The sequence below is a fragment of the Ammospiza caudacuta genome, chromosome 10 (genome assembly GCF_027887145.1).
Source record: "Ammospiza caudacuta isolate bAmmCau1 chromosome 10, bAmmCau1.pri, whole genome shotgun sequence".
NCBI classification, from domain to species: Eukaryota; Metazoa; Chordata; class Aves; order Passeriformes; family Passerellidae; genus Ammospiza; species Ammospiza caudacuta.
In genome coordinates, this window is record NC_080602.1 from 11,406,232 (window position 1) to 11,428,560 (window position 22,329).

The 22,329-nt window shown below is 58.3% G+C and overlaps 2 protein-coding genes across 2 annotated transcripts; both read left to right on the plus strand.

Moving 5' to 3' along the window:
- Positions 1–173: 173 nt before the first annotated feature.
- CSK (C-terminal Src kinase) lies at positions 174–10,500 on the plus strand. Its single transcript, XM_058811134.1, is given in 14 exon segments — positions 174–249; positions 4,668–4,744; positions 4,968–5,081; positions 5,500–5,612; positions 6,268–6,487; positions 6,729–6,822; positions 6,902–6,967; positions 7,083–7,182; positions 7,311–7,401; positions 8,172–8,201; positions 8,203–8,246; positions 8,344–8,539; positions 9,374–9,460; positions 9,554–10,500. Coding segments are annotated over 13 exon segments (1,353 nt in total). The 5' UTR covers positions 174–249; positions 4,668–4,729; the 3' UTR covers positions 9,737–10,500.
- A 7,622-nt stretch (positions 10,501–18,122) lies between these two features.
- Positions 18,123–21,220, plus strand: CPLX3 (complexin 3). Its single transcript, XM_058811162.1, has 4 exons — positions 18,123–18,258; positions 19,095–19,299; positions 19,678–19,765; positions 20,996–21,220. The coding sequence occupies exons 2-4, from the start codon at positions 19,139–19,141 to the stop codon at positions 21,218–21,220; spliced, it is 474 nt and encodes a 157-aa protein (XP_058667145.1). The 5' UTR covers positions 18,123–18,258; positions 19,095–19,138.
- The last annotated feature ends 1,109 nt before the right edge of the window (positions 21,221–22,329 follow it).

Here is a 22,329-nt window from a genome sequence, read left to right on the forward strand (position 1 = left end):
TTCCTTCCCTCCCTCCCTCGGTCCGTCCCTCCGGCCCCGCCGCCCCGAGACCCCCCGCGCCCCGCCCGCCCCGCGCCCCCCGCACACCCGCCGCGCTGGGCCCCGCCGCGCTCCGGCGGCGGCGGCGGCTCCGGCTTCCCCCGCCCCTTCCGCCCCCCCGCGCCCCCCCGCCGGCCCAGCCGAGCCCGGAGGCCCCGGCGGCGCCGCATGGAGCAGCCGGCGGCGGGCTGAGCCCCTGCCCGCACGGAGGTGAGTGACCGACGGCCGCGGGAACCGGCGGGGGGCGGACAATGGGCCGGGGGGGGGGGGCGCGGGTCCGGCCCCGCCTGACCCCCGGTGACCCCGCACGGCCGCTCCCGCCCCGCCGCAGTCCCCGGGGACCCCGCGCCCCGTTCCCGTCCCGCACGGGCACAGAGAGCCACCCCCGGCACGGCGAGGGATGCTGCGGGGCTCCGAGCCCGCCGGGGGTACCACCTCCCCCTGCCGCTGCATCCCCATCCCGTACAAAGGCCCGCGGGCTCAGCCCGGCTGCTCGGAGCGCTTGGCAGCTCCTTGTTGGGTTGAACGTTTTAAAATTTGGGGCTTTTTTTTTTTTGTTGTTGTTGTTTTTTGTTGGGTTTTGGAGGGTTTTTTTTGTTGTTGTTGTTGTCTTTCATTATTTTTTTAAATTTTTTTCGGGCAATAAGGCGGCGGCGGGTTATTTATAGCCGCGGCTGTTGCTCTTGGTTCAGCGAGAGCGAAACGGGTTGTGCCATTGGGCGGGGAAAAAAAAAAAAAGTCCCCCCCGAAAAATCAAAAAGTCCCCCAAAAAAAAAATTATCAAAAAAAAGGCGAATGGGAGGAGGAGGATGGCAGCCTTCCTCCCGGGACAGGGGTTTGTTCCCACTGGACCCAAGCAGGAGCACAACCCCATCCTGGCAAGGAGAGGTCCCCGGAGGGATGCGGGAGGTTTTGGGAGCATCTCCATCCTCCCTCGTGGAGCTGTGGGGTTACCCCTGCCAAGGCAGGGAGTTTTGGGGCATTTTGGGGAGTTTTGGGGCGTTTTGTGGAGTTTTGTGGGCTTTTGGGGTGCCTCTTTGCTCTTTGATAGCTGCCTGCCCCCAGCTTTTCGGTTTTGAGCGGGTGTTTGCCAAAAAAACCCTTCCGTGCCCCGCTCCACGTCCTGTCTCTGTCCCCCGGTGACAGCACCAGGGAAGGGGATACTGGGGTGATTTCTGGTGGAAAGTCACCCTGGTGAGGTTTTTGTAGGGTAAAGGAGGACCAGGAAATCCTCTTTGCAATGTGGGGCTGGGAGCAGCTTCTCTGCAGGCCTCCACCACCTGTCCCACGGGTATCTCCAACTCTCTGACCAGCAGCATCCTCTCTTTCTCTTCTAAAAGAATTTCAAAACCCCTGAAAAAGAAGCTGTTCCCCCCCTTTTTTGCAGCAGGGCACCCGGCTGGGGCTGGTTTGGGGGAGCAGCTCCGAAACGCTGCGAGCTCTCAGGCGAGATGAAGGAGGAACATTTTTCTTTCGATTAGAGTAATCGTAGGTGTTCGTTGTAATAACAGCAGATAACATCTCTCAGAGGCAGGGAGGATGTTGTCTGGTTTGGGGTGGCTTTGCGATTTTTTTTTTTTTTTTTTGGTTGTTTTTTGAAGTTTAAAGGACTTCACTGGGAGGTGGGTGCACGGGAAGGGGTGGGTGTGGGTGATGCCCACACACCTGTTCCCGTTGGGAATGAGGCTTCTGTGCCATCAAACTTCATTTCAACAGAGCCATCCTGGTGCTGGGCAGGTGCTGCCCCTTCCCCTGCTTGGATTTGAAGCTGAGATGCAGCATCCTTCACCTGCCCACCCCGTGGTGATGGTGGGGCTCCCAAACCCCTCTCCCAACGTGCCCATGGGTCTGGCACGACTGGGTTTTATTTTGATTAATGAGAGGAACGCTGTCCCCAGGTCATTTCCCAATGCCCTTTGGATTCTCAGAGGTGTTGGCTATACCTGCCTTGCCTGGCTCCTGGCTGCCAGGCTGGCCTTCCCATTGGGAAATGAGGGATGGACCTGGGGCATGAGATCCATCCCTGGGGGTTGAAATCCATCCCTGGGGCTCCTGCATCCAGGATGCTCCGCTGGACAAACAAGGGAGCTGGGTTTTGGTTCACCTGAGCACATCCTGAGCTTGCAAAGGAGCAAACCCTGGCCTGGCAGGGCTGGGAAGAGCCAAACCCAGCACTGGGCTCTGCCCAATCAGCCCAGCTGCTCCCTGGCTAATTTTTTTTAATGATTATTAATTTCTTTCATGTGCTGCTGCACATCCTGCTGGAGCAGAGCGAGCAGGGGCGATGCCCGTGGTTTCCCAGCAGGCACAAGATGCTGCTTTGAAGCTCTGCATCCCCTCGGGCAGCATCTCCAGGTCCTTCTCCCAGCCCAGCATCCCGAGGGATGTGCAGGGCGGGCTCGGGGCCGGGGCTGGCCCGGGTGACACTGCTGGCTGTCACACGGGGCCTTCGGGGGCTGCTTTGGCAGCTGCCCCGTGTGGTTTCCTCCTCCTCTTCCTCGGAAAGTCTCGGCTTTGAGGCAGAAATGAGGTGACGATTAAAAAGAGGCTCAGAGGAGTAAGGCCTGTATCGGGCTGAGGGGCAGCCCCTGGTGTTGGAACCACCTCCCTCTTTAAAAGTGAAAGGCGGATTTATTGTGTGTGATTATAACAATGCCACAGTCCTGTGCCATGAATATCCACGATCTGGGAAGATAAAAAAGCCTGGGCTGGCTGCAGCGTGTTCTTGGTGGGGTTTGCTCAGGCAGTTTCCTCTTTAGCGGGGAAAAAAAATTCTCTTTATGAAGGCAGGCTATGAATTTTGTATCCTTGCTGCATTTATCAAATATAAATGCTGGTGACATCCGTGAGCTGAAAGCCCAAACAAGCGGCCTCTGGGACTGGGAGGATTCAGCTCCTACACGGAGTGGAAAACCTTTGTGGGACGAACCTTTGGGCATCCCTTGCACTGGCTCCAGGGTTTTCCAGCTGGTGGAAAGCTCCATCCTGCTGCTTTTGGGCTGTTTGGAAGCAAGGCCTGGCTGGTGGGAAGCGCTGACTCAGGGCTTTGGGCTGGAGCTCTCCTTGAGCAACAGCCTGTGCTTGCTGTCCCACGGGAGCCTGCATGGGGAACAGGGCTGAAGGGCCCAGCCATGGGAAATCCCCTCCTCAAACCTTCCTCCAGGCTTCAGCTACATCCCTCCACAGCCTAGAGAGCGGGGTTTATTCCCTGCATTTCTGGTGCTGCCTTTCAGACCGGTGGGATCCAGACCCTTGGGTGAAATCTTTGTTCCGTGCCAGGTGTGAATCCAAAATTTAAGCAAAAATCAGCTTGGAGCAGCAGGGGGTTGGAGCTGGGAACGTTCTGGGTTCACAGTTGTGGGTCGCATCTGGTGCTCCCCAGCCCAGAATTGCCGTGCTCTGCCCTCCCCTGGATCCTGGCACTCCTGGCAGTGTCCCCAAGGTGCCACCAGGCTGCGTTTGGGTGCCATCTCCAGCCTTCCCCGGCCTGGCTGGCAGAGAAACCCCCCCCAGCACTGTGGGGATGGAAACCCCTCAGGTGCCCAGGCTCTGCTTTTGGGGTGAACACCCCAGCCTTGATTTCTGCCAAAAGCAGAGAGCCGTTTGCCATGTCCCCACGCTGGGGAAGGTGACAGAGGTGCAGGGGGGAGCGTGACGCCTTTTCCGGAAGGCTGCGGGCACGTGGTGGAAACAGGGCCACGTTCTCACCGAGCTCTTCCTCCCGCAGCTCTGCCCCTTATCTCCTTCCTCCTCCTTGCCCCTCGTTTCACTTCCTCCTTCCCAAAATACTCCCAGCCCTGGCTGACGCCACGGCAGCACTGCGGGCGGTGACCCCAGGGGAGGGGATGGATTCCGCGATATTTGGGTGGGGTTTTGGGGTTGCTCTGTGTGTGTCCCCCCTTGTGCCCCCCAGCCTGGCACGACCCCGGTGCCCCAGCCCAAGAAAGCCTGGTTTGATTGTGGGGCCGGTGACTTCATCCCGTGCCGGGGGCTGGAGCGGCGGGAATAAAGCCGGGTTTGTTCCCCTCCCTCCCACACAGCCATCCCAGAGCACAGCACCCCTGGGCAGCACATCCCCTTGGGCTCCAGGAGCTGCACGTTCCACTGTCCCAGTGGTTTTCATGCTGCAGGGAGCAGTTTTTGGTTTATTTCTTTTGGATCCCAGGCCTGGGAAGCTCTCAGGGCTGGATGTTTCCATGTGTGGGTCACCAGGGAGAGCAGGGCTCTGGCTGTGTAGCCTGGGAGAGGAGTGGGATGGACTTCTGGAGGTCATCTCTGTTCCCTTCCCTTCTCTGGGCATCTCCACGCTGCGCTGGACTTATCATTGGTGCAGATGCTGCTCTCAAAAACTCAGTTCTTAAGAAGCTGGATCCGTGCAAATGCCTCCTAATCCGGGTGAGCAGCTGCTCCCACCCCAACTGCAGGGACTGAGCGGGCCCAGAGCTCCCACTTCCACCTCAGTTTGGGGATATTTTGATGCAGGACCTGTTCTTGGAGGGAGCAGAGATGCTCACCTGGCCTGGGAGCATCCTTTGGGGGGTGCTGCATCCTCCTCTCACCTCATTCGTGCCGTGCTGTGCCTCTTTCCTGCCGTGCCCTGTTCTCAGCCATCCTTTCCCCCCGTGCAGGTCTCATGGTACCAAGTGAGGTGTCCCCCCTGTGAGAGTTGCTCCCCCAACCTCCTGAGAAGATGTCAGGGATGCAGGTAAGCTCTGGGTGAGGAGAGGGGGGCATGGAGCCATCCATGAGGCTGGCTCGTCCATCCATGGAGCCATCCAGAGGTGGCCCCAGCGCTCGGGAGGGACGTGGGGACACTTGGTTTGAATAGACCCCCTTTGGGTTCCCATCTGTGAGGGGGGTCCCTGAGGGTGCCAGGGGTGGGTGGCACGCTCGGGCAGGGCTCTGATGGCATCCCCTGCTCCTGCCAGGCCGTGTGGCCATCTGGTACAGAATGTATCGCCAAGTACAACTTCCACGGTACCGCCGAGCAGGACCTGCCCTTCAGCAAAGGAGACGTCCTCACCATCGTGGCTGTCACCAAGGTGAGCTGTCCCCTGTCCCTGCACCCCCTGACATGTGCTAATGGCAGCCCCTTGTCCTGCCAGTCCCGCTGGCTGGGTGTGAATCTGGCCAGGAGCTTGGTTAATTAATCCATGGCCTCGTTAGTTAAGGTTTCTCCAAAAGGCGAGTGCCTCCTGGGAGGTGGAGGAGGGATGGGAGAGGCAGCGGTGCTGGGCTCCTCTCCGGGGAAGGAAAAGAGGGGCTCTGGGTTTGGGGGGCTCTGGGATCACAGTGAGCCCTGTGGGGCCACCAGCACTGGGGTTTGGTGGTCCCAGCACCGACCCCAATGCCCTGCTCATCCCATCCTGCCTGCAGCCAGCAAGGGGAACCCCCAGAAGGCTCCTCGGGTGGGATGCAGGGACCACGGGCTCGTTGTGACATCCTGCTGTGTCCCCACAGGATCCCAACTGGTACAAGGCGAAGAACAAGGTGGGCAGGGAGGGCATCATTCCTGCTAACTACGTGCAGAAGCGGGAAGGGGTCAAAGCTGGCATCAAGCTCAGCCTCATGCCGTGAGTACCCTGCCAGGGCTCTGGGGCTGCAGCATCCCTGTGGCAGGAGGGACATTCCTCACGGGACACAGCGTGGATTTGGGATTGGGATTTGCTGCTAGGGAGAGCTCTGGGTGTTTTGGGAGCTGCCTGCATGGCTGAGAAGGTGATTCGATGGTTGGGTTGTGTTTTAATTTATTTTTTGGTACCCAAGGCTGGGGTTAGGGTTAGGCTGACTTAGGGTTAGGTTTACCTAGGTTTACCTAACCTGGGCTTAGGTTTATCTAACCTAGGGTTTGGTAAAGGCTGCTGGGAGGAGGAGGGAAGGTTGGAATGGGGTCTGTAGAGGAGGGATTGGTTTGATGTTCCTGCTGCATCCCAGCACTGCCAGTGACTCCCAGGCTGGAGGAGGAACCTCCTGGGAGCATGCAGAGGGACAGAGGGACAGAATCCCAGCTGGGCCCAGGAGGAGAAGAGCAGGAGGAGGGAGCAGGAGGAGGGGAGCAGAACACCATGGAGGGAGCTGTGTCGTGGGGTGGGTGGGGACAGCCAGGAGCAGCACAGTGACAGCGAGGAGCACCGTCCCCACGCCGGCAGGGCCAAAAGCTGCTGCACAGCCAAGCACAGCCCCACAGGGGTGCAGGCAGCCCTCAGCCCGCCCTGCGTGGCCCTGCAGGTGGTTCCACGGGAAGATCACAAGGGAGCAGGCGGAGAGGCTGCTGTACCCCCCTGAGACGGGGCTGTTCCTGGTGCGGGAGAGCACCAACTACCCCGGGGACTACACACTGTGCGTCAGCTGCGAGGGCAAGGTGGAGCACTACCGCATCATCTACTCCTCCAGCAAGCTCAGCATCGACGAGGAGGTCTACTTTGAGAACCTCATGCAGCTGGTGGAGGTGAGGCCGCCGCTGGAATGCCCTGTGGGGACATGAGAGCTTGTGGGGTTGCAGGGCTGGGGGTAGGTGCTCTTCCTTTCTGCTGGGGACAGAGGGAGGAGGAGGAGGAGGAGGGACAAGGCCGCCACCAGGCCTGTCCGTGGCCTCGTGCTGCCACCTGGTGGGACCTCAGAGCCCGGCACCGCTGGGTGTCACCAACCCTGTGCCAAGGTGTCACCCAGGCCCCGCTGTGTCCCCCCAGCATTACACCACGGACGCAGACGGGCTCTGCACCCGCCTCATCAAACCCAAGCTGATGGAGGGCACGGTGGCAGCACAGGACGAGTTCTCCCGCAGTGAGTGGCCGTGGTGCCCCCTCCCCTGCCCCTGGGCACCCCGCAGCACCCTCTCACTCCCCCTTCTCCCCCCATGCAGGCGGCTGGGCCCTCAACATGAAGGACCTCAAGTTGCTACAGATCATTGGCAAAGGGGAATTCGGAGGTGAGCCCGCTGTCCCCAGCCCGTGGTGGCCCTGAGTGGTGGGGGGGCTCTGTGGGGCCCCAGGAGGCTGGGATGCTTCCCAGTGCCTCCTGTGCCCATCTCTCCTGGCCTGCAGACGTGATGCTGGGGGATTACCGGGGGAACAAAGTCGCCGTGAAGTGCATTAAAAACGACGCCACAGCGCAGGCCTTCCTGGCAGAGGCGTCCGTCATGACGTGAGTGCCACCCTCACTGGGGGACAGAGTGAGGGAGGGGACGCCTCTGTCCCTGCCAGCACGGTGGGTGGCCCCTGACACCCCTGTTGTCCCCAAACCCCCACCCTGAGCCCTCCTGTGCCACACAGGCAGCTCCGACACAGCAACCTGGTGCAGCTGCTGGGGGTGATTGTGGAGGAGAAGAGTGGCCTTTACATCGTCACCGAGTACATGGCCAAGGTGAGACCCCCCCACACGGCCACTTGCCCTCCCCCTCTGTCCCCTTGTGTCCCCCACGCTCTTGGGGCTTCACCCTGGTACGGCTGGGTCACGCCAGCTTGGGCTGCATCTCACTGGGGACACAGGGCTGGCTGCAGGTGGCATGTCCCTTGTCCCACGTTGGCTCCCAGCAGGGGTGACATCCCGAGATCTGCCCCTTGAGGGAGGGACATCATCCTTGTGTCCTGCCCCTCGTTTGAAGGGACATCTCCCCTGGGTCCTGTCCCATAAAGGAGGGACGTCTGTCCTGATCCTGCTCCATGAGGGAGGGACATCTTCCCTGGTCCTGCCCTATCTTAAAGGGACGATCTTCCTGGGTCCTGCCCCATGAGGGAGGGACATCATTCCTGAGTCCTGCCTCATCCTAAAGGGACATCATCTCTGGGTTCTGCCCCATGAAGAAGGGATGTCATCCCTGGGTCCTGCCCCCTCCTACAGGGACATCTCCCCTGGTCCTGCCCCATCCTAAAGGGACGTTCTCCCTGGGTTCTGCCCCATGAGGGAGGGACATCTGCCCTGATCCTGCTCCATGAGGGAGGGACATCATCCCTGGATCTTGCCCCATCCTAAAGGGACGTCATCCCTGGGTCCTGCCCTATCCTAAAGGGACATCATCCCTGGGTCCTGCCCTATCTTAAAGGGACATCTCCCCTGGTCCTGCCCCACAAGGGAGGGGACAGCAGGTGTGCTGCTGGCCCTGCTGACCCCTCTCTCTGTCCATCCTGCCTCAGGGCAGCCTAGTAGATTACCTGCGGTCGCGCGGGGCGGTCGGTGCTCGGGGCAGACTGTCTGCTCAAGTTCTCCTTGTAAGTACCAGGCAAGGCCATGCCCACCCCCCTGACCCGCCCCACCCGCGCTTTGGGGCCTCCCTGCCAACCCCCTTGTGCCCCCCACCGCTGGCAGAGATGTCTGTGAAGCCATGGAGTACCTGGAAGCCAACAACTTCGTGCACCGGGACCTGGCGGCCAGGAACGTGCTGGTCTCGGAGGACAACATCGCCAAGGTCAGCGACTTCGGGCTCACCAAGGAAGCCTCCTCCACACAGGACACAGGCAAGCTGCCTGTCAAGTGGACAGCACCAGAAGCACTTAGAGAAAAGGTGGGTGAGCAGAGCAGAGGGGTAGCTTGGGTGTGTGCTGGAAGGGGGAACGTTCCAGGCTGTCCCAGAGATGGTGCTTGAGTGCCACTTGGTGCTTTGTGACCCCCAAAACAGCTGCCCTGAGGGTGGGGAAGATCCCTTGCCACCCTTGGTCCTGTGATGTGTGCTGGGATAGCAGGCCAAACTCTGTCTCCACAAATGAAAAACATTCCAGCAGGTAATTGGAAGGAAATAGTAAATGCAGATTGAATTAAAGAAGCATAGTTGCACCATGAGGTCTGATTTTTAAATATGCTGTGAAAGGGAGTAACATCTTTAGCTAAAGATCCATCTTTTTTTGTATAATTAAATTTGACCCAATAGGTCATGTACATAGAGCCAAGGATCTCTGATTCTTGAGGCTCAGAAGATGCCTTGAGAAGGTGAGGAGCCCACTCTTCCCATGCATCCAAAGATTATTTGGGGATGGTCCCATAAAAAATGTGCCTGATACAGCTTTTTGAGTATCTTTTGGGATTGGCCAAACCTCTACTGGCACACCAACCAAACAGGTGGAAGATGGTTTCTTGGGGGCCACATTGGACAAACATATGGTATCTAAACTTGAATCATTAGCTAAAGTCACCCAGACGTTTGTTTTAGGTTGGCAAATCTGCATGGTTAAAGTCAAGCAGAGCAGAAAAGCATAACTTTCAATTGAGCTCCATATTTTTCTTAAACTCTTATCCAACACAAGAATTCTCCAACACTGGGGATTCCCACACCCAAAGTCCACAGTCTTCTGTGGAGCTGTAGATCCCACACCCCTGCCTGAGCCTGCTTCTCTCCCTGCAGAAATTCTCCACCAAGTCGGACGTGTGGAGCTTCGGGATCCTCCTCTGGGAAATCTACTCCTTCGGGCGAGTGCCTTATCCGAGAATTGTGAGTGATGAACACCCCCGGGGTGCTCAGGGAGGGAGCTGAGCCCGGATTTTTGGGGAGAGCCCCTTCCTTAACCCCCCGAATTCCCCACAGCCCCTGAAGGACGTGGTGCCCCGCGTGGAGAAGGGCTACAAGATGGATGCTCCGGACGGGTGTCCGGCCGTCGTCTACGAGGTGATGAAGAAGTGCTGGACGCTGGACCCCGGCCACCGGCCGTCCTTCCACCAGCTCCGTGAACAGCTAGTGCATATCAAAGAGAAGGAGCTCTACCTGTGAGGGGGGGCTCTGCCACCCCACAGCCGCAGGGGACCCACGCTGGGGGGGAACCGGGGTGTGCTCAGCCCCCCTGCCCCATCACGGCACCAGGAGGGAGCCCCGGGGGTGCTCAGCCCCCCTCCAATTCCCCCCGGTTGCTTCCAAACTTCCAAATCTGTCAGTTTTTATTTTTATTTTCCAGGTTTGGTTTTTTTGTTTTCATTTTTGTCTCCCACGCTGTTTGTTTTTTATTTTAATTTTTGTGGGGTATTTTTTGTTATTTTCTCGGTTTTGGGGGGAGCGTTTATTGTTTTGGGTTTCTTTTGGTTTTTTTGGGTTTTTTTTGTCTTTTTTTTTTATTATTTCGAGCAAGGGCCCAGCTGAGCGTTGGGCGTTTTACTAAAGTACGAATCTTATTTTTTAATGTAATTAAAAGAAGAAAAAAAAAAAAAAGGAAAAAAAAAAAAAAGAAAGAGAGAGAGAAGAAGGTTGTTCAAAGGAGAATAATAATAAATAAACCAATGAAACGGACACATGAAAAGGAAACCCCCAGCGACAGAAGTGATGGTTGAGGGGGAGACGCTGGACTCGCCGCCCGGTCGGGAGAGCGCGGCCGCGTCCCCGCCTGACGCTTTTTCTTTTTTTGGGTTGTTTTGCTTTAAACTCGTTGCAATGTTTGCATGCTGTCTCCAGAGGCCTTTTTTTCCAGTCCTGTCCAGTGCTTTATTCTCATGTAATGCTACCGACTGTGAGATTAAAAACTGTAATAAAAAAACCATTCCATACGGACGCGGCACACCCCGCCTCGGCCCCTCTCTGTTGCCAGCGGCTCCGGGGGAAAAAATGGGGGTGGACCCCCCATCTCCTCCCCAGATCAGTGAGGATGAGCAGCACTTTGCTGCATCCTACCTGTGAGAACTGGCTGTGATGGGGATGAAGTGATGCCAAAGCTCCCCTTTAGTCCAGGCTTTACTTTTTACTTTACTTTTTACTTTCTGATGCTTTGGGGGAGCAGTTTGGAGCTGATTGCTGAACCTCGCTGCCTTCCCTGATTATCCCACCTGTGCAGGTGAGACCCCGATGTCCCAGGCCCCGTCCCCAGAGCTGGAATTCCCGCAGGGAGCCGGGTGGAGGTGGCGTCTGGCAGGTTTGGAATAGTTCCGCTCCTCCGCAGGGAATTATTCAGCGTTAAACGCCGGCTGCCGGCTTGGCAGGAGCTCTCCGCCTGCTCCGGGCCGGGATCGAGACCGAGATTCCTCTTGGAGCGGGGTTAAAAGGGAAAAAATGGAGTGGTGGGACACGGGCACAGCTCAGGGATGTGGGATGGAGTGCGCAGAGGGGAGATTTGCTGCTCACCCCATTCCCTGAGACCTCAGAAGGGGATGGGATGGGGATGATGGGTCTCCTCTGTGTGGGGTTTCCTCTCCCCTGGACTGACCCCCCTCCTCTTGTCCACATCACCCCCCCTTCCTGCCGGTGCTCCAGCAGTGCCCAGCCCGATAAGCCGCTTTACTTTTTGGGCTTATGAAGATTAAAGTCATTTACAGGCAAAGCCTGCAAGAAACGGCTTTGGGAACGGAGAGAAGTACCCAGAAGCTTCACGTGATGGGAGACAGCAGGGAGGGCTCTGCTCCTGTCCCCTCCTGTCAAAAAAAGGTGAGGAAACTCACCCCAAAATTATGGAGATCTTCGATTATTGGGATTTTTGATTTTCCTCCAAATGGCACCACACTTCCCATGTGGTCTCAGGGGTGGTGTTTGGTGCCTCAGCATCCTCCGAGGATGCTGAGAGATCTGCTGTGTTCTTCACTACAAATCAGCAATTTCACCCTGAAAGTCCTGCCCCTCTTGTCGCCACCGTGCCTCAGTTTCCCCACACAGAGTCTCTTGGTCTCTCTCACTCTGTGCCTGCAGCTGCTCATCCTGGACCCCTCCAGGGATTTATCCCAAGGGACTTTGGGGCTCTGTCCATCGGCAGCAGCGTGGGGACAGGCTGGGTGACACCCCGAGTGCTGGCTCACGTCACGTCCCCTTCCTCCCACTCCTCCTCCCTCGGGCACCGAGTCGGGCACAGGGCCCGGCTGTGTCAGCTCCATCCTGCCTCAAATTCCCGTGTGAATCATCATCCTGCAGGGCGTTATTGCCGTGGCACACGGGCACCTCTCCCTGCCGTGCCAGGAGGGAACGCGGCACAGGGAACAGGAGCACGGGCTTTAAAAAAATCCCTGGAAAATCCAGCAGGAAAATCTCCTCTCCACACCACTCAGTGGGATCCCAGCTGGACAGGGCTGGGGAGAGCTGGGCTTTGTTTGAAAGGGCCATCTCCAAACTCACACATCCTTTGCTTTTCCATCCCTACCCATCACCTGCACCCCACACGGACCCCAGAGCCAAATCATCCTTTCCTGGCTCCCCCCTCTCCCTGCAGATTCTTTCTCTTCTCCATTAGGGGATATATAATTTTTATATATACATTAGTGCTCCTTCCATGAGCTTTGGTTCTAAACACCCAAAACCCCCCCCAAAGGACCCCAATTCCAACTGCAGAGAGCCTTCCTCACCCTAAACACCCAAAATCCTTCAAATTCCAGCTGCAGAGAGCCTTCCTCATCCTAAACAGCCAAAATCCTTCAAATTCCAGCTGCAGAGAGCCTTCCTCACCCTAAATACCCAAAATCCCCTCAAGGGACCCCAATTCCAGCTGCAGAGAGCCTTTCTTACCCTAAACACTCCAAAATCCCTCCACAGGACCCCAATTCCAGCTGCAGAGAGCCTTCCTCACCCTAAACACCCCAAATCTCCTCAAAGGACCCAATTCCAGCTGCAGAGAGCCTTCCTCACCCTAAACACCCAAAATCCTTCAAATTCCAGATGCAGAGAGCCTTGCTCACCCTAAACATCCAAAATCCCCTCAAAGGACCCCAATTCCTCACCCTAAACACCCAAAAATCCCTCCAAGTGATCCCAATTCCAGCTGCAGAGAGCCTTCCTCACCCTAAACACCCAAAATCCCCTCAAAGGACCCCGATTCCAGCTGCAGAGAGCCTTGCTCACCCTAAACACCCCAAATCCCTCAAATTCCAGCTGCAGAGAGCCTTCATCACCTTAAACCCCCCAAAATCCCAATTCCAGCTGCAGAGAGCCTTCCTCACCCTAAACACCCCAAAATCCCCTCCAAGGACCCCAATTCCAGCTGCAGAGAGCCTTCCTTACTGTAAAAACCCCAAAATCCCCTCCAAGGGATCCCAATTCCAGCTGCAGAGAGCCTTCCTCACCCTAAACACCCAAAATCCCTCCACAGCACCCCAATTCCAGCTGGCTCCTCATTCCCTGGGTGGCAAATCCTCCATCCCGAGCAGAGGGGGTGCAATGAGCGCCCCACAACTGCTCTCTCATTGCTGCTTGGGGCTAATTAGCAGTTCTCATTAGGGCCCTTCCTCTCCATCCCCGGAGCACGGCCTTCCCAAGCCCTGGCAATTCTCCTCCCCCTCTCCACGATCGACTTTACCACCAGGACTATTTTTAGCGCCATGTACAAAGCCATTCCCATCACCGTTCCGTGCCGTTCACCTCTCCCCCTTTCTCTCTCTCTTTCTCGCTCTATTTTTTTTTTTTTTTTGTGTTTTTTTAATTTTTTTTTTTCTTCTTCTGGGCACTCCAGGAATGAAGGCAAGGCTGGAAGATCGCCCGTGGGAATGGTGCGTGTGTGTGTGTGCGCCAGCGCCTTTGCTCGGGGCTCGCTCTCCACCAGCGGCGCGGAGCAGCACATGCTCTCCCCATGTGCCTGTTTACATGCTCTGTATGTCTGTCCGGCCGCATTTGTGTCACGGCTCGGCTGCAGACACCGCCCTGGGAGCCCCCCCCAGCGCCTCCCTCCTCTTCCTCACCTCGCACAGCCCTCCTCCTCCTCCTCCTCCTCCTCCTCCTCCTCCTCCTCCTCCTCCCGGCGGGAATTGCAGCGCTGCTCTGCTGCTGGGAGATGCTTCCCCTTCTCCTCTTCTGGCAGAGCACTCGGGGCACCCCAAAACTCCTCTGTGCCCTTCTGTGTGTCCCGTGGGACAGAACCGTTCCCACCCCAAACCTCATCCCTTGGGGTGTATGTTCTGGATGACAGGAACATTCCCATCCTAAATTCCCCATCCCTTGGGATCAATGTTCTGGATGACAGGAACATTCCCATCCTAAATTCCCCATCCCTTGGGATCAATGTTCTGGATGACAGGAACATTCCCATCCTAAATTCCCCATCCCTTGGGACCAGGGCTCTTTGTCCTGTGTGACCATTCCCACCCCAAATCCCCATCCCTTGGGATCAGGAGCTCTGTGTCCTGTGTGACCGTTCCCGCCCCAATTCCAATCCTTCAGGAGGGATGTTCTGGATGACAGAACCATTCCCATCCCCAAATCCTCATCCCTTGGGACCAGGGCTCTTTGTCCTGTGTGACCATTCCCACCCCCAAACACCCATCCCTTGGGGACAGGGGCTCTGTGTCCTGTGTGCCCATTCCCACCTCAAATCCCCATCCCTTGGGATCAATGTTCTGGATGACAGGAACATTTCCACCCCAATCCCCATCCCGTGGGACCAGGGCTCTGTCCTCGATGATCATTCCCACCCCACATCCCCATCCCTGGGGATGGATGTTCTGGATAACAGGGCCATTCCCACCCCAAACCCCCTGATGGTGACTCTGGGCAGCCCCGTGCTCAGTGACAGAAAGGTGAGAACAGGGAATTTTGAGGGAACTGGGGGACACCCCAGCAGCATCCCCCACTCCTGGCTTCCCTTCCCAGCAGCACTCAGGGGCTCCCAGGGGCTCTCCCAGGGCAAGGATGATTTTTTAATCCTGTGGAGATGATGTCAGGCTTTGGGAGCTCAGAGGCTTGGCTCTATAGCAGTGGGGAGGCTTTCCATGGGAATGCCTCCCTAGGACAGGGAAATCTTTGATTTCACTTCCATGACAAGCTGAGCTGCCACCCCTCTTCCTCAGCCAAGGCAAATTCCAGCTTTATGGAGCTGAGTAAATGCCAGAAATAATTTCATCTGGTAATTTACCACATTTTACCCTAAAGTTTCTTTATTCCCTCTGTCAGTGACATGGCAGCACTTTGATCCCCCTAAAGGATCTCCAGAGGGAATCCCACTGAAGGGATGTTTTTCTCAAGAACTTCAGGATATTTTCCCCCAAACTCCTGCGAGCTGGTGGTCCCTAACACCAGCAGGACTCTGGATTGATGTCCCCGGGGTGTCCCTGTCCCCATCCCAGGTGGCAGAGTGAAGGTGACCCTGCCCTGTGCCTGGAGTCAGAGCCTAGCGTGGCGGTTCCTGAGGTGGCGGTGCCTGTCCCCATCAGCAGAAGTGACATTCAGCTGCCAAGTGCCGGCGTGACATCCCCGGCAGCAGCAGCAGAGCAGCAGCAGCAGCAGCAGCATCAGTGGGCTGCCTGCTTGCTTTGGAAACGCCTTCTCATCTCCCTCCCGTGGCGGCTCTGGCGCGCACACACGCGGCTTTCCAGGATTCCCTCACCTACTCCCGGGGGGTCTCCAAAGGTTAAAAAAGGCTCATGTTCCCTGCATTTCAGGCCGACAAGGATAAGGCCTTCTGCTGCTTTATTGCCATGGCCCTGCAGGTTGAGGTCACCGAGTATTCCCCTCTACAATCCACTGAACCAGCCACTCCTGGGCCATTTGGAGCATCCTCTGGAGCATCCTCTGGAGCCTGGGCTGTGGTAACTGCTCCTTTGGAGCCAGTTACCTGGAAAGAGGAGCTGGAATGATCCCTCTCAGCATGGCAGAGGGAGCTGCTTGCTTCCAATTTAAATCAGGTGTCAACGCTGAGAGAGGATCCTCTTAACTTCCACCGTCTTGTCTGCGGCTGCGGCGGGGGGACGTCTCATCTCACTGCCGTTTAATCCGTGGAGATGTGTGATATAGCATAAGCTAATATAATGGGTCATGCAAGGATTTACATCTCATTACGGCAGGTTAGAGTCCTGGCAGGAAGGATGACTCATCCTCACTTGAATATATTTCAGGGATGAGGAACGGTTCAGCCGCCCGAGGAAAGGCGAATGGGGAAATCAACCACCTCGGAGCATCATTTCCCAGCTCGCTGCACCCTCTGATTGTCCCCCCGGCTCTGCCTCCAGGTGGGCCACCGGCCTCTCCAGGAAAAGCTGAGGGGATGGGAGAGCTGCAGAACCTCTCTGGAGGTCTTTGCCTTTTGCTCCATCCCTATAAAACCCGGGCTGAGCGAGCATCCCCACCACGAGGGTTGGGATCCAAGGCGCTGCCCGGCTTGTTTTCACCTCCTTGCCTTGGCCCGGTGGTTCTGCTCGTCAGGAGCTGTTTGCTCTTAGCTCCTCAGACAGGGAGGCTCCGTGGGAGCTGACCCATCTAACCCAGCTGGAAAAAATCGGTCCTGACTTCCAGTCTCTTATTGTTAATGGATGCTCGCAGCGAAATCCGGCGTGAGCGGAGCTCGCAGGACCAGCCACAGCTGAAATCTGCTCTGAGCCCACACGAGGCTCTGGCCAGCACCCAGGGACACAACCAGAGGTGCTGGTCCTTCTCTTTCCAGCCAGACTGACGGCCAGAACGTGACCACACTGCTGGCAGTGGGACATCTGGGGGCTCCCAGCCTGTTTCTCACCAAGGCTGTGCCAGCTCATTGTGGGTTAAAATTAATTTTCCATGGGTTCTCCATGGGAAAGCGCTTAGGAGAGCCTGCGGATCGGTGTGAAAAGCAAAAATCATCACTTCAAAAAGCTGTTGAGGCTCCTGAGCTGCCAGCTCGGGGTGAGCAGCAGGAGCAGGGGCAGCTGCGTGCTGGGGGATGCTGAGGGTGACACTGGGGTTGTGCCAAACAGAGGGACCTCCCTCGTCCCAGCATCGGTTTGCACTTTTGGGTGGACTCCAGGGAACTGCTGGCATCAATCAGGGGGCTCTGCTCTGCCGGGAGAGCCCTCACCAGGACAAATCCCCCGTTGTCACCTCCGAGAGCGTGTCCCAATCCCTAAAAGCAGCGCACTGCCAAGCTGCCGGCCAGATTATTAACCTAGAAAAATGCATTATTTTTCAGTCTGTTTTCCTCTTAAGACATAATTTTACCTTGGGTGGGGGGATGGGAGGAGATGGGCCCATTCCCCCTCCCTCTGTCACTTTGTTCTGTCGCTTCCCAGCTGTTCCATCATTTTAATCTGCAGAGATTGTCTTTATATTTCGGGAATGAAATGATTTCCCACAAGCCGGGATTGGGGTTTGGATCCGTGCTCATTTTTCAGGAGCAGAGAAGAAAAAAGGGAGAAATGTCTGTTAAAGCCAGGCTGGCCATCTGGAAGGGAGGTGCGTGGCTGATGCCATTAATTGCTCACTCCCCAAGGCCTGGAATGAGGCTGCAGTCAAAGGGAAGAGCAGGAGTGGGAGTGGGGCTGGAGGGAGCCGGGGAATGATGCAACACAATCAATGCCTGCTCCGTCCTCCTCCTCGTTTAGGTGATCAATGAACGCCCTCGTGCCTGTGTTCTGGTGGCTGAGAGCAGCTTTAGTATTAATTAATATAATAAAATCACAGGATCACAGAATCCCAGAATGGCTGGAGCCAGAAGGGACCATAAAGCTACTCCAAGCTCCAAGCCCTGCCATGGGCACGGACACCTTGCACTGCCCCAGGTTGCTCCAAGCCTTGTCCAGCCTGGCCTCAGACACTTCCAGAGATGGGAATACTTCCAGGGATATCATTAATAGGATAAAGAGGAGGGAACTTCTGGGCACCAGCCCTTGGATGGATGAGCAAACAACAGTTGTGACTGGTGCTGGTACATATGGCTTGTTCCCAGTGTCAAGCCCGGCTTTCCCTCCTGCCAGACCCCACGGATGGGGAACAGAGTGGGAGAAAGGGCGCTGGGGTGGGTTTGCTCCTCGCTGGGATGGAGCAGCCGGGAATCACGGAGGGAAGGGCGTTCGGGGGGCTCCCCGCAGCCCCCACCGTGCCTCCATCCACCGCGGTGTCCCCGGGGAGCTCCGGGGCTCCTGCTTCCTCCCGCGGGGGTGGCGGCACTCGCGGTGCCCGGGGCGGCTCGGGACGGCGGCGGCTCCGCCCGGCGGAGGGCGGCGGGGCCGGGGGAGGCGGCGGGGCCGGGGGAGGCGGCGGGGCCGGGCGGGAGGCGGTGCCGCCGCCGTCGTGCGGGGACACACACACCGGAGCCGTGCGAGCCCCGGTGCTGCAGCGCCCGCTCCGCTCCGCTCCGCTCCCGGCCGGGACCGCTCCGCCATGGGCGGCCGGGCAGCGCGGCCCCGCTGACCCCGCACGCTCCGGCATCCCGGCATCCCGGTACTCCCGGCATCCCGGCACTTCGGCGCTCCAGCATCCCGGCAACTCCGCTCTGCCGACCCCGGAGCTCCGGACTCGGCCGTCCCGGGAACTCTAGTCCGCTGAGCCCGGTTCCTCCATCTCTCAGCACTCCGGCATTCCGGGAACTCCGCGCTCCACCGTGCCGGGAACTCCGCTGCGCTGACCGCTGGTCCCGGCTCCTCGGGAATCCGGTACTCTGTCACCTCGGGAATTCATCTCCGCTGACCCCATCTCCTCCATAACCCCGTGCCCCAGCTCCCCAGAAACCCATCTCCCCGTCCCTGGCTCCTCCGCCTCCCACCACCCCGGGCACTCCTCTCTCCGCCATCCCGGGAATTCATCCCCGCTGAGCCCCTCTCCTCCGTGACCCCGGGGACTCAGCTCTGCTGACCCCGGCTCCTCATCACTCGCTATTCCGCCTCCCGGGAAATTCAGCTCGGCTGATCCCGGCTCCTCAGGAATTCGGTACTGTGTGAGCTTGGCTCTGCTGATCCCTCATCCTCCATAAACCCGTATCCCCGCTCCCCGCTCTCCGCTGACCGCGGCTCCTCCCCGGGATCTCATCTCCCCTGTCCCCACCTCCGCCTAACCCGGTGCCCCGCTCCCCAGGAGCCCAGCTCCGCTCATCCCGGCCCTTCCACCGCTCGGTGTCCCAGCTCCCCGGGCTCTCTGTACCCCAACTGTCCCGGAGCTCATCCCGGTGTCCCAGCTCCCCGGGCTCTCGGTGCTCCGGCTGTCCCGGAGCTCATCCCGGTGTCCCCAGCTGCCCCCTAACCCGGCGCTCCTGCTCTCCGGGAGCTCCCATCCTCAGCATCCCGCTGAAATTCCCTGTCCCGGCTCTCCGGGAGCTCCCATCCTCAGCATCCCGCTGAAATTCCCTGTCCCGCCCCCCAGCACCGACCATTTCTGGGCTCCCTGGCTCTCCAGCTCACCCTTAGCCCCGTTCCCCCCACATCCCACCCCCGTCCGGCCCGGAGCCCCCCGGTGACCGCGGCTGTCCCGGCTGTCCCGGCTGTCCCGGCTGCAGATCCGCGCTGCCCCCCGGCCCCCGGGCCCCCCGGAGGAGCGGCCATGGCGTTCATGGTGAAGAGCATGGTGGGGGGACAGCTGAAGAACCTCACGGGCGGCCTGGGCGGCGAGGAGAAGAGCGAGGGCGAGAAGTCTCCGGCCGAGGCGCAGGGCATGACCCGCGAGGAGTATGAGGAGTACCAGCGGCAGCTGGTGGAGGAGAAGTGAGTGCGGGCGGCACCGGCACCGGCACCGGCACCGGCACCGGCACCGGCACCGGCACCAGCAGGGGCTGAGCCCCGGGGTCCCTGCGGGAACGGGATGCTCCCGTTGCGGTCCCACATCCCGTGCATGGGAGATGGGGGGAGCCGGCGCTGGGGACAGCAGGACCGTGAGGGGGTTTGATGAGCCCCCTAATCCCTTAATCCTCTTCCTCGCCCGGGAGATGGGATTGTTTTCTCCTTCCAGGCTGCGCTGTGGGGGAGGAAATTGTGGGAAAACGGGACTTTTCAGAGAAAATGGGGGGTGCTGAGGTTGGGGGGGAGCGTGAACCCCGGGATGGGGGGCACGGGCTGTTGGTGAGCGCCCCGTGTGCTCCGCAGGATGGAGAGAGATGCCCAGTTTGCCCAGCGCAAGGCGGAGAGAGCCACGGTCAGGTCCCACTTCCGAGACAAGTACAGGCTGCCCAAGGTACGGCTGTGCTGGAGCGGGGCCACGAGGGGAGCCCAGCTCCAGATGGAGCTCTGGAGGGAGGGGAAAGGGCAAGGACTCCCTTGGCTGGCTGGGGTTTGAGCCTCAAAGCCCAAACACAAACAAATTCCCCTCAAAACCATCCTTCTTCCCAAACTCTGGCCACTTTCCTTGCCCCTGAGCACCACAGCCCACCAGGCCGAGACATTGGGACTCCCAGCCTTGCTTGATCCCCCTCTCCCTGGCTTTTGCCCCCTAAATCCAGCTGGGTGAGGGAAAACCACCTTCACCCCGGACTCCATGGGGCCGGGAGTGCAGCCAGGGTTGCACCTTCTTGGCTGGATTAGCCAGCTCAGCTCCTCTCCCCGGATTATTTGGCGAACGTCTCTCACCTAAACTCCGATTTTGGAATTTCCGCAAGATGACCCATTCACTGAAAACAATTTAATCAAGGGATAATTCAGCCTTTCTTGGAATTGTCACAAGCTCCTCTGCCTCCAAACCCACCCCGTATTCAGGAAGAGTCGCTCAGTGGTGAATACCCCAAATTGGAGCTGGGCTAATATTAGTTCCAGAGGGTCAGCTAAGCCAAGTGAGATTGCTCCGATTGTTTGGTGTTGTTCAGGCAGCCTGGATTCACCCCCCTGCTTCCCACCCCCTTTTACAGCCAGGAAATAAACAGCTGGAGAATTTCTTTTACGCCCTGCCAAAAGCCAGAAAAGGGAGAAAAAGAAGAGATGGAGATTTATTTTATTCCCCAGGGGAAACTGGGATTTGTTTGGATCTGGCCCCACCATCCTTTCACTGCCTTCTCGTGCTTGAGATGTCCTTCTCATCTCTTGACAAGTTTCTTCTGCTCATTACTGATCCCGCTTGGCAGTCGGGCTGCCTCATCCCGCGTCTCCCCGTGGCTCTGGGCTGGGAGCAGATCCCGACCGCCGCTGGGAGCAGGCGTTAAGCATAAGCCCAGCTTAATTAGGTGCCTAACTCCCTGTGGTGAGAGATAGAAACCAGTCTGCACTGGTGCTGTGCGTGGGTTTCCATCTCGCCCCTCGCTGTGGGTGCCCAGGCTCTCCTCAGGCTCCATCAGCATCCCACCCTCACCCCCAGGGACCTTCCCACATGGTCCTGGAGGTGGGAACACAGCCCTAAAACCCTCCTGTGGTGCTTCCAGGAGCCCCCTTCCCTCTGTGCCATCCCCCCTCCTGACTCTCTCCCGGCCCCTTCCAGAACGAGACGGACGACAACCAGATCCAGCTGGTGGGAGGCGACGTGGAGCTGCCCAAGGAACTGGCCAAGATGATCGAGCAGGACAACGAGGAGGAGGAGGAGAAGAACTCGGTGATCGGGCAGCTCAGTAACATCCAGAACCTGGACCTTGATTCCTTGAAGGACAAAGCCTCGGCCACGCTAGAGGACCTGAAGCAGTCGGCGGAGAAGTGCTCCGTGATGTGACGGGGCTGAGCAGGGAGGGGACGCAGCGCAGGCTCTGGTGGGGCTGCTGCCTCAGCGGGGACCCCAGCCACGTTGTCACCCTTGCCGTGTGTCACCCGGCTCCCCCTGAGCAGCGTGGCCCCTCGAGCCCCTGCCCCAGGTGTCCCTGATGTGTGGCTTTCTTTCCGTTCTCTGGCTGAGGTTAGAGCCAGGAGCCAGCATGTGTCCCCCCCGTACCCCACGGCCTCCCCCGTGCCCGGGCAGGGGTGTCTGCAGCCAGAGCCGGGGAGGTGACAGCAAGGACAGTGACCTTGGGGCGTGAGTGACCTTGGAGTGTGATTGGAGAGTGACTGACCTTGGGGTGTGATTGACTTGGAATGTGATTGACATTGGAGAGTGACAGACCTTGGAGAGTGATTGACCTCAGGATGTGACTGACCTTGGGGTGTGACTGGCCTTGCAGTGTGACATTGGGGCTCCCAGCCTTGCTTGATCCCCCTCTCCCTCACTTTTTCCCCCTAAATCCAGCTGGGTGAAGGAAAACCAACTTCACCCCAGACTAACCCTAGTCCACACTGACCTTTCAGTGTGACAGACCTTGGGGTGTGACTGACCCTGCAGTGTGACTGACCTTGGGGCATGATTGACCTTGCAGTGTGATTGACCTTTCAGTGTGACAGACCTTGGGGTGTGATTGACCTTTCAGTGTGACGAACCTTGCAGTGTCACTGACCTTGCAGTGTCACTGACCTTTCAGTGTGACAAACCTTGCAGTGTCACTGACCTTGCAGTGTGATTGACCTTTCAGTGTGGCAGACCTTGGGGTGTGACTGACCTTGCAGTGTCACTGACCCTGCAGTGTGATTGACCTCAGAGTGTGACTGACCTTGCAGTGTGATTGACCTTGGGGTGTGACAGATCTTGGGGTGTGACTGACCTCAGAGCGTGACTGACCTTGGGGTGTGACAGACCTTGGGGTGTGACTGACCTCGGGGTGTGACTGACCTTGCAGTGGCGGCCCCACTGAGCTGCGGCTCTGCCTTCACTCACCCTCCCAGGAGCGAGCGGGAGGCTCGGATTTGCCTCGCAAGGACGAGGCAGGCTGTGGACCACCCCCCTCCCTGCATCCC